This window comes from Anomaloglossus baeobatrachus, chromosome 4 (genome assembly GCF_048569485.1).
Source record: "Anomaloglossus baeobatrachus isolate aAnoBae1 chromosome 4, aAnoBae1.hap1, whole genome shotgun sequence".
Lineage (NCBI taxonomy): Eukaryota > Metazoa > Chordata > Amphibia > Anura > Aromobatidae > Anomaloglossus > Anomaloglossus baeobatrachus.
The window spans coordinates 10,149,832-10,164,075 of record NC_134356.1 but is presented as its reverse complement, the minus strand read 5'-3'; the positions used below and the strand labels follow the sequence as shown (position 1 = coordinate 10,164,075).

The following is a 14,244-nucleotide window of genomic DNA, read 5'->3' as shown; positions in this document are numbered from 1 at the left end:
TATATATGTACAGCCGGTATAACCTGGGCATCTCCTGTATATAATTATATATGTACAGCTGGTATAACCCGGACATCTCCTGTATATAATTAAATATATACAGCTGGTATAACCTGGACATCTCCTGTATATAATTATATATGTACAGCTGGTATAACCTGGGCATCTCCTGTATATAATTATATATGTACAGCCGGTATAACCTGGGCATCTCCTGTATATAATTAAATATGTACAGCCGGTATAACCTGGGCATCTCCTGTATATAATTATATATGTACAGCTGGTATAACCCGGGCATCTCCTGTATATAATTATATATGTACAGCCGGTATAACCTGGGCATCTCCTGTATATAATTATATATGTACAGCTGGTATAACCCGGGCAACTCCTGTATATAATTATATATGTACAGCCGGTATAACCTGGGCATCTCCTGTATATAATTATATATGTACAGCCGGTATAGCCTGGGAATCTACTGTATATAATTATATATGTACAGCTGGTATAGCCTGGGCATCTCCTGTATATAATTAAATATATACAGCTGGTATAACCTGGGCATCTCCTGTATATAATTATATATGTACAGCCGGTATAACCTGGACATCTCCTGTATATAATTAAATACGTACAGCCGGTATAACCTGGGCATCTCGTCTATATAATTATATATGTACAGCCGGTATAACCTGGGCATCTCCTGTATATAATTATATATGTACAGCCGGTATAACCTGGGCATCTCCTGTATATAATTATATATGTACAGCCGGTATAACCTGGACATCTCCTCTATATAATTATATATGTACAGCTGGTATAACCCGGGCATCTCCTGTATATAATTATATATGTACAGCCGGTATAACCTGGGCATCTCCTGTATATAATTATATATGTACAGCTGGTATAACCTGGGCATCTCCTGTATATAATTATATATGTACAGCCGGTATAACCTGGTCATCTCCTGTATATAATTATATATGTACAGCTGGTATAACCTGGCATCTCCTGTATATAATTATATATGTACAGCTGGTATAACCAGGGTATATCCTGTATATAATTATATATGTACAGCCGGTATAACCTGGGTATATCCTGTATATAATTATATATGTACAGCCGGTATAACCCGGGCATCTCCTGTATATAATTATATATGTACAGCTGGTATAACCTGGGCATCTCCTGTATATAATTATATATGTACAGCTGATATAACCTGGACATCTCCTGTATATAATTATATATGTACAGCTGATACAACCTGGACATCTCCTCTATATAATTATATATGTACAGCCGGTATAACCTGGGCATCTCCTGTATATAATTATATATGTACAGCCGGTATAACCTGGGCATCTCCTGTATATAATTATATATGTACAGCCGGTATAACCTGGGCATCTCCTGTATATAATTATATATGTACAGCCGCTATAACCTGGGCATCTCCTGTATATAATTATATATGTACAGCTGGTATAACCTGGGCCTCTCCTGTATATAATTATATATGTACAGCCGGTATAACCTGGGCATCTCCTGTATATAATTATATATGTACAGCCGGTATAACCTGGGCATCTCCTGTATATAATTATATATGTACAGCTGGTATAACCTGGGCATCTCCTGTATATAATTATATATGTACAGCCGGTATAACCTGGGCATCTCCTGTATATAATTATATATGTACAGCTGGTATAACCTGGGCATCTCCTGTATATAATTATATATGTACAGCCGGTATAACCTGGGCATCTCCTGTATATAATGATATAAGTACAGCCGGTATAGCCTGGGCATCTCCTGTATATAATTATATATGTACAGCCGGTATAACCTGGGCATCTCCTGTATATAATTAAATATATACAGCTGGTATAACCTGGACATCTCCTGTATATAATTATATATGTACAGCTGGTATAACCTGGGCATCTCCTGTATATAATTATATATGTACAGCTGGTATAACCTGGGCATCTCCTGTATATAATTATATATGTACAGCTGGTATAACCTGGGCATCTCCTGTATATAATTATATATGTACAGCTGGTATAACCTGGACATCTCCTGTATATAATTATATATGTACAGCCGGTATAACCTGGGCATCTCCTGTATATAATTATATATGTACAGCCGGTATAGCCTGGGAATCTACTGTATATAATTATATATGTACAGCTGGTATAACCTGGGCATCTCCTGTATATAATTATATATGTACAGCTGGTATAACCTGGCATCTCCTGTATATAATTATATATGTACAGCTGGTGTAACCTGGGCATCTCCTGTATATAATTATATCTGTACAGACGGTATAACCTGGGCATCTCCTGTATATAATTATATATGTACAGCTGGTATAACCTGGGCATCTCCTGTATATAATTATATATGTACAGCTGGTATAACCTGGGCATCTCCTGTATATAATTATATATGTACAGCCGGTATAACCTGGGCATCTCGTCTATATAATTATATATGTATAGCCGGTATAACCTGGGCATCTCCTGTATATAATTATATATGTACAGCCGGTATAACCTGGGCATCTCCTGTATATAATTATATATGTACAGCCGGTATAACCTGGACATCTCCTCTATATAATTATATATGTACAGCTGGTATAACCCGGGCATCTCCTGTATATAATTATATATGTACAGCCGGTATAACCTGGGCATCTCCTGTATATAATTATATATGTACAGCTGGTATAACCTGGGCATCTCCTGTATATAATTATATATGTACAGCCGGTATAACCTGGGCATCTCCTATATATAATTATATATGTACAGCCGGTATAACCTGGGCATCTCCTGTATATAATTATATATGTACAGCCGGTATAACCTGGGCATCTCCTGTATATAATTATATATGTACAGCCGGTATAACCTGGGCATCTCCTGTATATAATTATATATGTACAGCCGGTATAACCTGGGCATCTCCTGTATATAATTATATATGTACAGCCGGTATAACCTGGGCATCTCCTGTATATAATTATATATGTACAGCCGGTATAACCTGGGCATCTCCTGTATATAATTATATATGTACAGCCGCTATAACCTGGGCATCTCCTGTATATAATTATATATGTACAGCTGGTATAACCTGGGCCTCTCCTGTATATAATTATATATGTACAGCCGGTATAACCTGGGCATCTCCTGTATATAATTATATATGTACAGCCGGTATAACCTGGGCATCTCCTGTATATAATTATATATGTACAGCTGGTATAACCTGGGCATCTCCTGTATATAATTATATATGTACAGCCAGTATAACCTGGGTATCTCCTGTATATAATTATATATGTACAGCCGGTATATCCTGGGTATCTCCTGTATATAATTATATATGTACAGCCGGTATAACCTGGGCATCTCCTGTATATAATTATATATGTACAGCCGGCATAACCTGGGCATCTCCTGTATATAATTAAATATATACAGCTGGTATAACCTGGACATCTCCTGTATATAATTATATATGTACAGCCGGTATAACCTGGGAATCTACTGTATATAATTATATATGTACAGCCGGTATAACCTGGGCATCTCCTGTATATAATTATATATGTACAGCCGGTATAACCTGGCATCTCCTGTATATAATTATATATGTACAGCCGGTATAACCTGGACATCTCCTGTATATAATTATATATGTACAGCCGGTATAACCTGGGAATCTACTGTATATAATTATATATGTACAGCCGGTATAACCTGGGCATCTCCTGTATATAATTATATATGTACAGCCGGTATAACCTGGCATCTCCTGCATATAATTATATATGTACAGCCGGTGTAACCTGGGCATCTCTTGTATATAGTTATATTTGTACAGCTGGTATATCCTGGGCATCTCCTGTATATAATTATATATGTACAGCTGGTATAACCTGGGCACCTCCTGTATATAATTATATATGTACAGCCGGTATAACCTGGGCATCTCCTGCATATAATTATATATGTACAGCTGGTGTAACCTGGGCATCTCCTGTATATAATTATATCTGTACAGCCGGTATAACCTGGACATCTCCTGTATATAATTATATATGTACAGCCGGTATAACCTGGGCATCTCCTGTATATAATTATATATGTACAGCCGGTATAGCCTGGACATCTCCTGTATATAATTATATATGTACAGCTGGTATAACCTGGACATCTCCTGTATATAATTATATATGTACAGCCGGTATAACCTGGGTATCTCGTGTATATAATTATATATGTACAGCTGGTATACCCTGGGCATCTCCTGTATATAATTATATATGTACAGCCGGTATAACCTGGGCATCTCCTGTATATAATTATATATGTACAGCCGGTATAGCCTGGGCATCTCCTGTATATAATTATATATGTACAGCTGGTATAACCTGGGCATCTCCTGTATATAATTATATATGTACAGCCGGTATAACCTGGGTATATAACACATGCTCATGTCCCGGCGGGCACTGTAGGACGCGCAGTATACAGTACAGGTATGATGTGTGATGTGCGGCACTTTTTCTTGCTCCCCGTGTCGGATCTTTGCTCTCGCTCCCCGTCGGCCGCTGACATGACACGCAGCACACGCCGGGGATCACGTCTGATCGGAGGTGACAGGCCGCGCAGCCCGGAGCCAGGGACGAGCGCTCTCATCACATCCATGTGCCAGGCCGGGACGGCTTCAATCCACAGCAGCTGGGCATGGAGGGAACCCTGCCTGGGCAGCCATCCAAGCTCTGCACACGGAGGGGCGGCTCTGCCAGCCGGGCACCAACCATGCAAGGCTGTAGTAAAGCTGGGCACAGCCCGTGAAGCCGCAATGGCAGCTGTCACCCAGCTTTCTCAGAAGACTGAAAGAATTACACATTTAAAGTGACAGACACGCAACGTAAAGGGCTAATGTGCGAGACACGTTCTAAACGCGGCTGCCTGCAGGGTATTACATACAACACGCAAGGTCCTGCCTGCATCTGACAGCGCCAGAGCCTGACAGCGCCGTCACCGGTGACAGCCGCAGCGCTCCATCCTCGGTCACAGCCGCAAGACACATCTCCATCACTGTCAGGAGGCAGCGAGACGAGCGACGTACATGCTTCATGTGTCATCAGTCTCTGCACACATCCCCCCCCCCCGAGACCCTCTACACAATCTGACCCCGCTACATGATAGCCTTCTGTATACAGGGAGCTCCCCCTAGTGGTGGCTGCAGACAGGATCTTATCATGTATCTCTGTATACAGGGAGCTCCCCCTAGTGGTGACTGCAGACAGGATCTATCATGTATCTCTGTATACAGGGAGCTCCCCCTAGTGGTGACTGCAGACAGGATCTTATCATGTATCTGTATACAGGGAGCTCCCCCTAGTGGTGGCTGTAGACAGAATCTTATCATGTATCTCTGTATACAGGGAGCTCCCCCTAGTGGTGGCTGCAGACAGGATCTTACCATGTATCTCTGTATACAGGGAGCTCCACCTAGTGGTGGCTGCAGACAGGATCTTATCATGTATCTCTGTATACAGGGAGCTCCCCCTAGTGGTGGCTGCAGACAGGATCTTATCATGTATCTCTGTATACAGGGAGCTCCCCCTAGTGGTGACTGCAGACAGGATCTTATTATGTATCTGTATACAGGGAGCTCCCCCTAGTGGTGGCTGCAGACAGGATCTTATCATGTATCTCTGTATACAGGGAGCTCCCCCTAGTGGTGACTGCAGACAGGATCTTATTATGTATCTGTATACAGGGAGCTCCCCCTAGTGGTGGCTGCAGACAGGATCTTATCATGTATCTCTGTATACAGGGAGCTCCCCCTAGTGGTGGCTGTAGACAGGATCTTATCATGTATCTCTGTATACAGGGAGCTCCCCCTAGTGGTGGCTGCAGACAGGATCTTATCATGTATCTCTGTATACAGGGAGCTCCCCCTAGTGGTGGCTGCAGACAGGATCTTATCATGTATCTCTGTATACAGGGAGCTCCCCCTAGTGGTGTCTGCAGACAGGATCTTATCATGTATCTGTATACAGGGAGCTCCCCCTAGTGGTGGCTGTAGACAGGATCTTATCATGTATCTCTGTATACAGGGAGCTCCCCCTAGTGGTGTCTGCAGACAGGATCTTATCATGTATCTGTATACAGGGAGCTCCCCCTAGTGGTGGCTGTAGACAGGATCTTATCATGTATCTCTGTATACAGGGAGCTCCCCCTAGTGGTGGCTGTAGACAGGATCTTATCATGTATCTCTGTATACAGGGAGCTCCCCCTAGTGGTGGCTGCAGACAGGATCTTATCATGTATCTCTGTATACAGGGAGCTCCCCCTAGTGGTGGCTGCAGACAGGATCTTATCATGTATCTCTGTATACAGGGAGCTCCCCCTAGTGGTGTCTGCAGACAGGATCTTATCATGTATCTGTATACAGGGAGCTCCCCCTAGTGGTGGCTGTAGACAGGATCTTATCATGTATCTCTGTATACAGGGAGCTCCCCGTAGTGGTGGCTGCAGACAGGATCTTACCATGTATCTCTGTATACAGGGAGCTCCCCCTAGTGGTGGCTGCAGACAGGATCTTATCATGTATCTCTGTATACAGGGAGCTCCCCCTAGTGGTGACTGCAGACAGGATCTTATTATGTATCTCTGTATACAGGAAGCTCCCCCTAGTGGTGGCTGCAGACAGGATCTTATCATGTATCTCTGTATACAGGGAGCTCCCACTAGTGGTGGCTGTAGACAGGATCTTATCATGTATCTCTGTATACAGGGAGCTCCCCCTAGTGGTGGCTGCAGACAGGATCTTACCATGTATCTCTGTATACAGGGAGCTCCCCCTAGTGGTGGCTGCAGACAGGATCTTATCATGTATCTCTGTATACAGGGAGCTCCCCCTAGTGGTGACTGCAGACAGGATCTTATCATGTATCTCTGTATACAGGGAGCTCCCCCTAGTGGTGACTGCAGACAGGATCTTATCATGTATCTCTGTATACAGGGAGCTACCCCTAGTGGTGACTGCAGACAGGATCTTATTATGTATCTGTATACAGGGAGCTCCCCCTAGTGGTGGCTGCAGACAGGATCTTATCATGTATCTCTGTATACAGGGAGCTCCCCCTAGTGGTGACTGCAGACAGGATCTTATTATGTATCTGTATACAGGGAGCTCCCCCTAGTGGTGGCTGCAGACAGGATCTTATCATGTATCTCTGTATACAGGGAGCTCCCCCTAGTGGTGGCTGTAGACAGGATCTTATCATGTATCTCTGTATACAGGGAGCTCCCCCTAGTGGTGGCTGCAGACAGGATCTTACCATGTATCTCTGTATACAGGGAGCTCCACCTAGTGGTGGCTGCAGACAGGATCTTATCATGTATCTCTGTATACAGGGAGCTCCCCCTAGTGGTGTCTGCAGACAGGATCTTATCATGTATCTGTATACAGGGAGCTCCCCCTAGTGGTGGCTGTAGACAGGATCTTATCATGTATCTCTGTATACAGGGAGCTCCCCCTAGTGGTGGCTGCAGACAGGATCTTACCATGTATCTCTGTATACAGGGAGCTCCCCCTAGTGGTGGCTGCAGACAGGATGTTATCATGTATCTCTGTATACAGGGAGCTCCCCCTAGTGGTGACTGCAGACAGGATCTTATTATGTATCTCTGTATACAGGAAGCTCCCCCTAGTGGTGGCTGCAGACAGGATCTTATCATGTATCTCTGTATACAGGGAGCTCCCCCTAGTGGTGGCTGCAGACAGGATCTTATCATGTATCTCTGTATACAGGGAGCTCCCACTAGTGGTTGCTGCAGACAGGATCTTATCATGTATCTCTGTATACAGGGAGCTCCCCCTAGTGGTGGCTGCAGACAGGATCTTATCATGTATCTCTGTATACAGGGAGCTCCCCCTAGTGGTGGCTGCAGACAGGATCTTATCATGTATCTCTGTATACAGGGAGCTCCCCCTAGTGGTGACTGCAGACAGGATCTTATCATGTATCTCTGTATACAGGGAGCTCCCCCTAGTGGTGACTGCAGACAGGATCTTATCATGTATCTCTGTATACAGGGAGCTACCCCTAGTGGTGGCTGCAGACAGGATCTTATCATGTATCTCTGTATACAGGGAGCTCCCCTAGTGGTGGTTGCAGACAGGATGTTATCATGTATCTCTGTATACAGGGAGCTCCCCCTAGTGGTGGCTGCAGACAGGATCTTATCATGGATCTGTGTATACAGGGAGCTTCCCTTAGTGGTGGCTTCAGACAGGATCTTATCATGTATCTCTGTATACAGGGAGCTTCCCCTAGTGGTGGCTGCAGACAGGATCTTATCATGTATCTCTGTATACAGGGAGCTCCCCCTAGTGGTGGCTGCAGACAGGATCTTATGTATCTCTGTATACAGGGAGCTCCCCCTAGTGGTGGCTGCAGACAGGATCTTATGTATCTCTGTATACAGGGAGCTCCCCCTAGTGGTGGCTGCAGACAGGATCTTATCATGTATCTATGTATACAGGGAGCTCCCCCTAGTGGTGACTGCAGACAGGGTCTTATCATGTATCTCTGTATACAGGGAGCTCCCCCTAGTGGTGGCTGCAGACAGGATCTTATCATGTATCTCTGTATACAGGGAGCTCCCCCTAGTGGTGACTGCAGACAGGGTCTTATCATGTATCTCTGTATACAGGGATCCCCCCTAGTGGTGACTGCAGACAGGATGTTATGTATCTCTGTATACAGGGAGCTCCCTCTAGTGGTGGCTGCAGACAGGATCTTATCATGTATCTCTGTATACAGGGATCCCCCCTAGTGGTGACTGCAGACAGGATGTTATGTATCTCTGTATACAGGGAGCTCCCCCTAGTGGTGGCTGCAGACAGGATCTTATCATGTATCTCTGTATACAGGGAGCTCCCCCTAGTGGTGGCTGCAGACAGGATCTTATCATGTATCTCTGTATACAGGGAGCTCCCCCTAGTGGTGACTGCAGACAGGATCTTATCATGTATCTCTGTATACAGGGAGCTCCCCCTAGTGGTGACTGCAGACCGGATCTTATCATGTATCTCTGTATACAGGGAGCTACCCCTAGTGGTGGCTGCAGACAGGATCTTATCATGTATCTCTGTATACAGGGAGCTCCCCCTAGTGGTGGTTGCAGACAGGATGTTATCATGTATCTCTGTATACAGGGAGCTCCCCCTAGTGGTGGCTGCAGACAGGATCTTATCATGGATCTGTGTATACAGGGAGCTCCCCTTAGTGGTGGCTTCAGACAGGATCTTATCATGTATCTCTGTATACAGGGAGCTCCCCCTAGTGGTGGCTGCAGACAGGATCTTATCATGTATCTCTGTATACAGGGAGCTCCCCCTAGTGGTGGCTGCAGACAGGATCTTATGTATCTCTGTATACAGGGAGCTCCCCCTAGTGGTGGCTGCAGACAGGATCTTATGTATCTCTGTATACAGGGAGCTCCCCCTAGTGGTGGCTGCAGACAGGATCTTATCATGTATCTATGTATACAGGGAGCTCCCCCTAGTGGTGACTGCAGACAGGGTCTTATCATGTATCTCTGTATACAGGGAGCTCCCCCTAGTGGTGGCTGCAGACAGGATCTTATCATGTATCTCTGTATACAGGGAGCTCCCCCTAGTGGTGACTGCAGACAGGGTCTTATCATGTATCTCTGTATACAGGGATCCCCCCTAGTGGTGACTGCAGACAGGATGTTATGTATCTCTGTATACAGGGAGCTCCCTCTAGTGGTGGCTGCAGACAGGATCTTATCATGTATCTCTGTATACAGGGATCCCCCCCTAGTGGTGACTGCAGACAGGATCTTATGTATCTCTGTATACAGGGAGCTCCCTCTAGTGGTGGCTGCAGACAGGGTCTTATCATGTATCTCTGTATACAGGGAGCTCCCTCTAGTGGTGGCTGCAGACAGGATCTTATGTATCTCTGTATACAGGGAGCTCCCCCTAGTGGTGGCTGCAGACAGGATCTTATCATGTATCTCTGTATACAGGGAGCTCCCCCTAGTGGTGGCTGCAGACAGGATCTTATGTATCTCTGTATACAGGGAGCTCCCCCTAGTGGTGGCTGCAGACATGATCTTATGTATCTCTGTATACAGGGAGCTCCCCCTAGTGGTGGCTGCAGACAGGATCTTATGTATCTCTGTATACAGGGAGCGCCCCCTAGTGGTGGCTGCAGACAGGATCTTATCATGTATCTCTGTATACAGGGAGCTCCCCCTAGTGGTGGCTGCAGACAGGATCTTATGTATCTCTGTATGATCCAGTTACAGATATCTTATCTTATCGTTATTATTTTCAGATAATTGTATTTTTGACATTTTACAATCCATCATGAATACTGCAGAAATGATAAAAAATAAGATCAGACGTTTCTCTCTGAATATTGCACATTAAAAACTGAAAATAGTGAAGTCTTTTTAAAGCCTGAATCCCCCGTTACAGGTGACAGATGTGGGGGTCAGCTCCGGTCCTACCTGCAGCGATGGCGGTCTTGTTGTGGACGGTGACAGATACCGCGGTGCTGACGGTCACCACATTTGGTCTTTGTCCTCCATCTGTAATGACAGAAAAGACTAATAATACCGCGGAATAAGGGAGACATCGGCTCCGGAGTGAATATGAGGGGAGCGTCGGGCCCAGGCTCAGGCTTTATACAATTCATACAATAATATAGAGACAGTTATATTATTTGTTGGCTTTAATTTGATCAAAGATCATATAAAAAGCTGTAAATGTACTGCTAGGACGTATAGGGAAAGCCTGCGAGTCCCGCTTCCCCATACACCCATATAGAAAGCCTGCGAGTCCCGCTTCCCCATACACCCATATAGAAAGCCTGCGAGTCCCGCTTCCACATACACTCCTATAGAAAGCCTGCGAGTCCCGCTTCTACATACACCCATATAGAAAGCCTGCGAGTCCCGCTTCCCCATACACCCATATAGAAAGCCTGCGAGTCCCGCTTCACCATACACTCCTATAGAAAGCCTGCGAGTCCCGCTTCCACATACACCCATATAGAAAGCCTGCGAGTCCCGCTTCCCCATACACTCCTATAGAAAGCCTGCGAGTCCCGCTTCCCCAGACACTCCTATAGAAAGCCTGCGAGTCCCGCTTCCCCATACACTCCTATAGAAAGCCTGCGAGTCCCGCTTCCCCATACACTCCTATAGAAAGCCTGCGAGTCCCGCTTCCCCATACACCCCTATAGAAAGCCTGCGAGTCCCGCTTCCCCATACACTCCTATAGAAAGCCTGCGAGTCCCGCTTCCCCATACACTCCTATAGAAAGCCTGCGAGTCCCGCTTCCCCATACACTCCTATAGAAAGCCTGCGAGTCCCGCTTCCCCATACACTCCTATAGAAAGCCTGCGAGTCCCGCTTCCCCATACACTCCTATAGAAAGCCTGCGAGTCCCGCTTCCCCATACACTCCTATAGAAAGCCTGCGAGTCCCGCTTCCCCATACACTCCTATAGAAAGCCTGCGAGTCCCGCTTCCCCATACACTCCTATAGAAAGCCTGCGAGTCCCGCTTCCCCATAGACTCCTATAGAAAGCCTGCGAGTCCCGCTTCCCCATACACTCCTATAGAAAGCCTGCGAGTCCCGCTTCCCCATACACTCCTATAGAAAGCCTGCGAGTCCCGCTTCCCCATACACCCCTATAGAAAGCCTGCGAGTCCCGCTTCCCCATACACTCCTATAGAAAGCCTGCGAGTCCCGCTTCCCCATACACTCTATCTATAGAAAGCCTGCGAGTCCCGCTTCCCCATACACTCCTATAGAAAGCCTGCGAGTCCCGCTTCCCCATACACTCCTATAGAAAGCCTGCGAGTCCCGCTTCCCCATACACTCCTATAGAAAGCCTGCGAGTCCCGCTTCCCCATAGACTCCTATAGAAAGCCTGCGAGTCCCGCTTCCCCATACACTCCTATAGAAAGCCTGCGAGTCCCGCTTCCCCATACACTCCTATAGAAAGCCTGCGAGTCCCGCTTCCCCATACACTCCTATAGAAAGCCTGCGAGTCCCGCTTCCCCATACACTCCTATAGAAAGCCTGCGAGTCCCGCTTCTCCATACACTCCTATAGAAAGCCTGCGAGTCCCGCTTCCCCATACACCCCTATAGAAAGCCTGCGAGTCCCGCTTCCCCATACACTCCTATAGAAAGCCTGCGAGTCCCGCTTCCCCATACACTCCTATAGAAAGCCTGCGAGTCCCGCTTCCCCATACACTCCTATAGAAAGCCTGCGAGTCCCGCTTCCCCATACACTCCTATAGAAAGCCTGCGAGTCCCGCTTCCCCATAGACTCCTATAGAAAGCCTGCGAGTCCCGCTTCCCCATACACTCCTATAGAAAGCCTGCGAGTCCCGCTTCCCCATACACTCCTATAGAAAGCCTGCGAGTCCCGCTTCCCCATACACTCCTATAGAAAGCCTGCGAGTCCCGCTTCCCCATACACTCCTATAGAAAGCCTGCGAGTCCCGCTTCCCCATACACTCCTATAGAAAGCCTGCGAGTCCCGCTTCCCCATACACTCCTATAGAAAGCCTGCGAGTCCCGCTTCCCCATACACTCCTATAGAAAGCCTGCGAGTCCCGCTTCCCCAGACACTCCTATAGAAAGCCTGAGAGTCCCGCTTCCCCATACACTCCTATAGAAAGCCTGCGAGTCCCGCTTCCCCATACACTCCTATAGAAAGCCTGCGAGTCCCGCTTCCCCATACACTCCTATAGAAAGCCTGCGAGTCCCGCTTCCCCATACACTCCTATAGAAAGCCTGCGAGTCCCGCTTCCCCATACACTCCTATAGAAAGCCTGCGAGTCCCGCTTCCCCATACACTCCTCTATAGAAAGCCTGCGAGTCCCGCTTCCCCATACACTCCTATAGAAAGCCTGCGAGTCCCGCTTCCCCATACACTCCTATAGAAAGCCTGCGAGTCCCGCTTCCCCATACACTCCTATAGAAAGCCTGCGAGTCCCGCTTCCCCATACACCCATATAGAAAGCCTGCGAGTCCTGCTTCCCCATACACTCCTATAGAAAGCCTGCGAGTCCCGCTTCCCCATACACTCCTATAGAAAGCCTGCGAGTACCGCTTCCCCATACACTCCTATAGAAAGCCTGTGAGTCCCGCTTCCCCATACACTCCTATAGAAAGCCTGCGAGTCCCGCTTCCCCATATACTCCTATAGAAAGCCTGCGAGTCCTGCTTCCCCATACACTCCTATAGAAAGCCTGCGAGTCCCGCTTCCCCATACACTCCTATAGAAAGCCTGCGAGTCCTGCTTCCCCATACACTCCTATAGAAAGCCTGCGAGTCCCGCTTCCCCATACACTCCTATAGAAAGCCTGCGAGTCCCGCTTCCCCATACACTCCTATAGAAAGCCTGCGAGTCCCGCTTCCCCATAGACTCCTATAGAAAGCCTGCGAGTCCCGCTTCCCCATACACTCCTATAGAAAGCCTGCGAGTCCCGCTTCCCCATACACTCCTATAGAAAGCCTGCGAGTCCCGCTTCCCCATACACCCCTATAGAAAGCCTGCGAGTCCCGCTTCCCCATACACTCCTATAGAAAGCCTGCGAGTCCCGCTTCCCCATACACTCTATCTATAGAAAGCCTGCGAGTCCCGCTTCCCCATACACTCCTATAGAAAGCCTGCGAGTCCCGCTTCCCCATACACTCCTATAGAAAGCCTGCGAGTCCCGCTTCCCCATACACTCCTATAGAAAGCCTGCGAGTCCCGCTTCCCCATAGACTCCTATAGAAAGCCTGCGAGTCCCGCTTCCCCATACACTCCTATAGAAAGCCTGCGAGTCCCGCTTCCCCATACACTCCTATAGAAAGCCTGCGAGTCCCGCTTCCCCATACACTCCTATAGAAAGCCTGCGAGTCCCGCTTCCCCATACACTCCTATAGAAAGCCTGCGAGTCCCGCTTCTCCATACACTCCTATAGAAAGCCTGCGAGTCCCGCTTCCCCATACACCCCTATAGAAAGCCTGCGAGTCCCGCTTCCCCATACACTCCTATAGAAAGCCTGCGAGTCCCGCTTCCCCATACACTCCTATAGAAAGCCTGCGAGTCCCGCTTCCCCATACACTCCTATAGA

The 14,244-nt window shown here is 47.0% G+C and overlaps 1 protein-coding gene across 1 annotated transcript in view; it reads right to left on the bottom strand.

Annotated features, from left to right (window-relative positions):
* Positions 1 to 10,400: 10,400 nt before the first annotated feature.
* LOC142301950 (voltage-dependent calcium channel subunit alpha-2/delta-4-like) overlaps positions 10,401 to 14,244 on the bottom strand; it is a 62,671-nt gene continuing 58,827 nt past the window's right edge. Inside the window, exons 27-28 of the mRNA XM_075343012.1 lie at positions 10,611 to 10,691; positions 10,401 to 10,474 (exon numbers count right to left, since the gene is read on the bottom strand). Of these exons, the coding sequence (XP_075199127.1) occupies positions 10,401 to 10,474; positions 10,611 to 10,691 (155 nt within the window). The remainder of the gene's footprint in view (positions 10,475 to 10,610; positions 10,692 to 14,244) is intronic.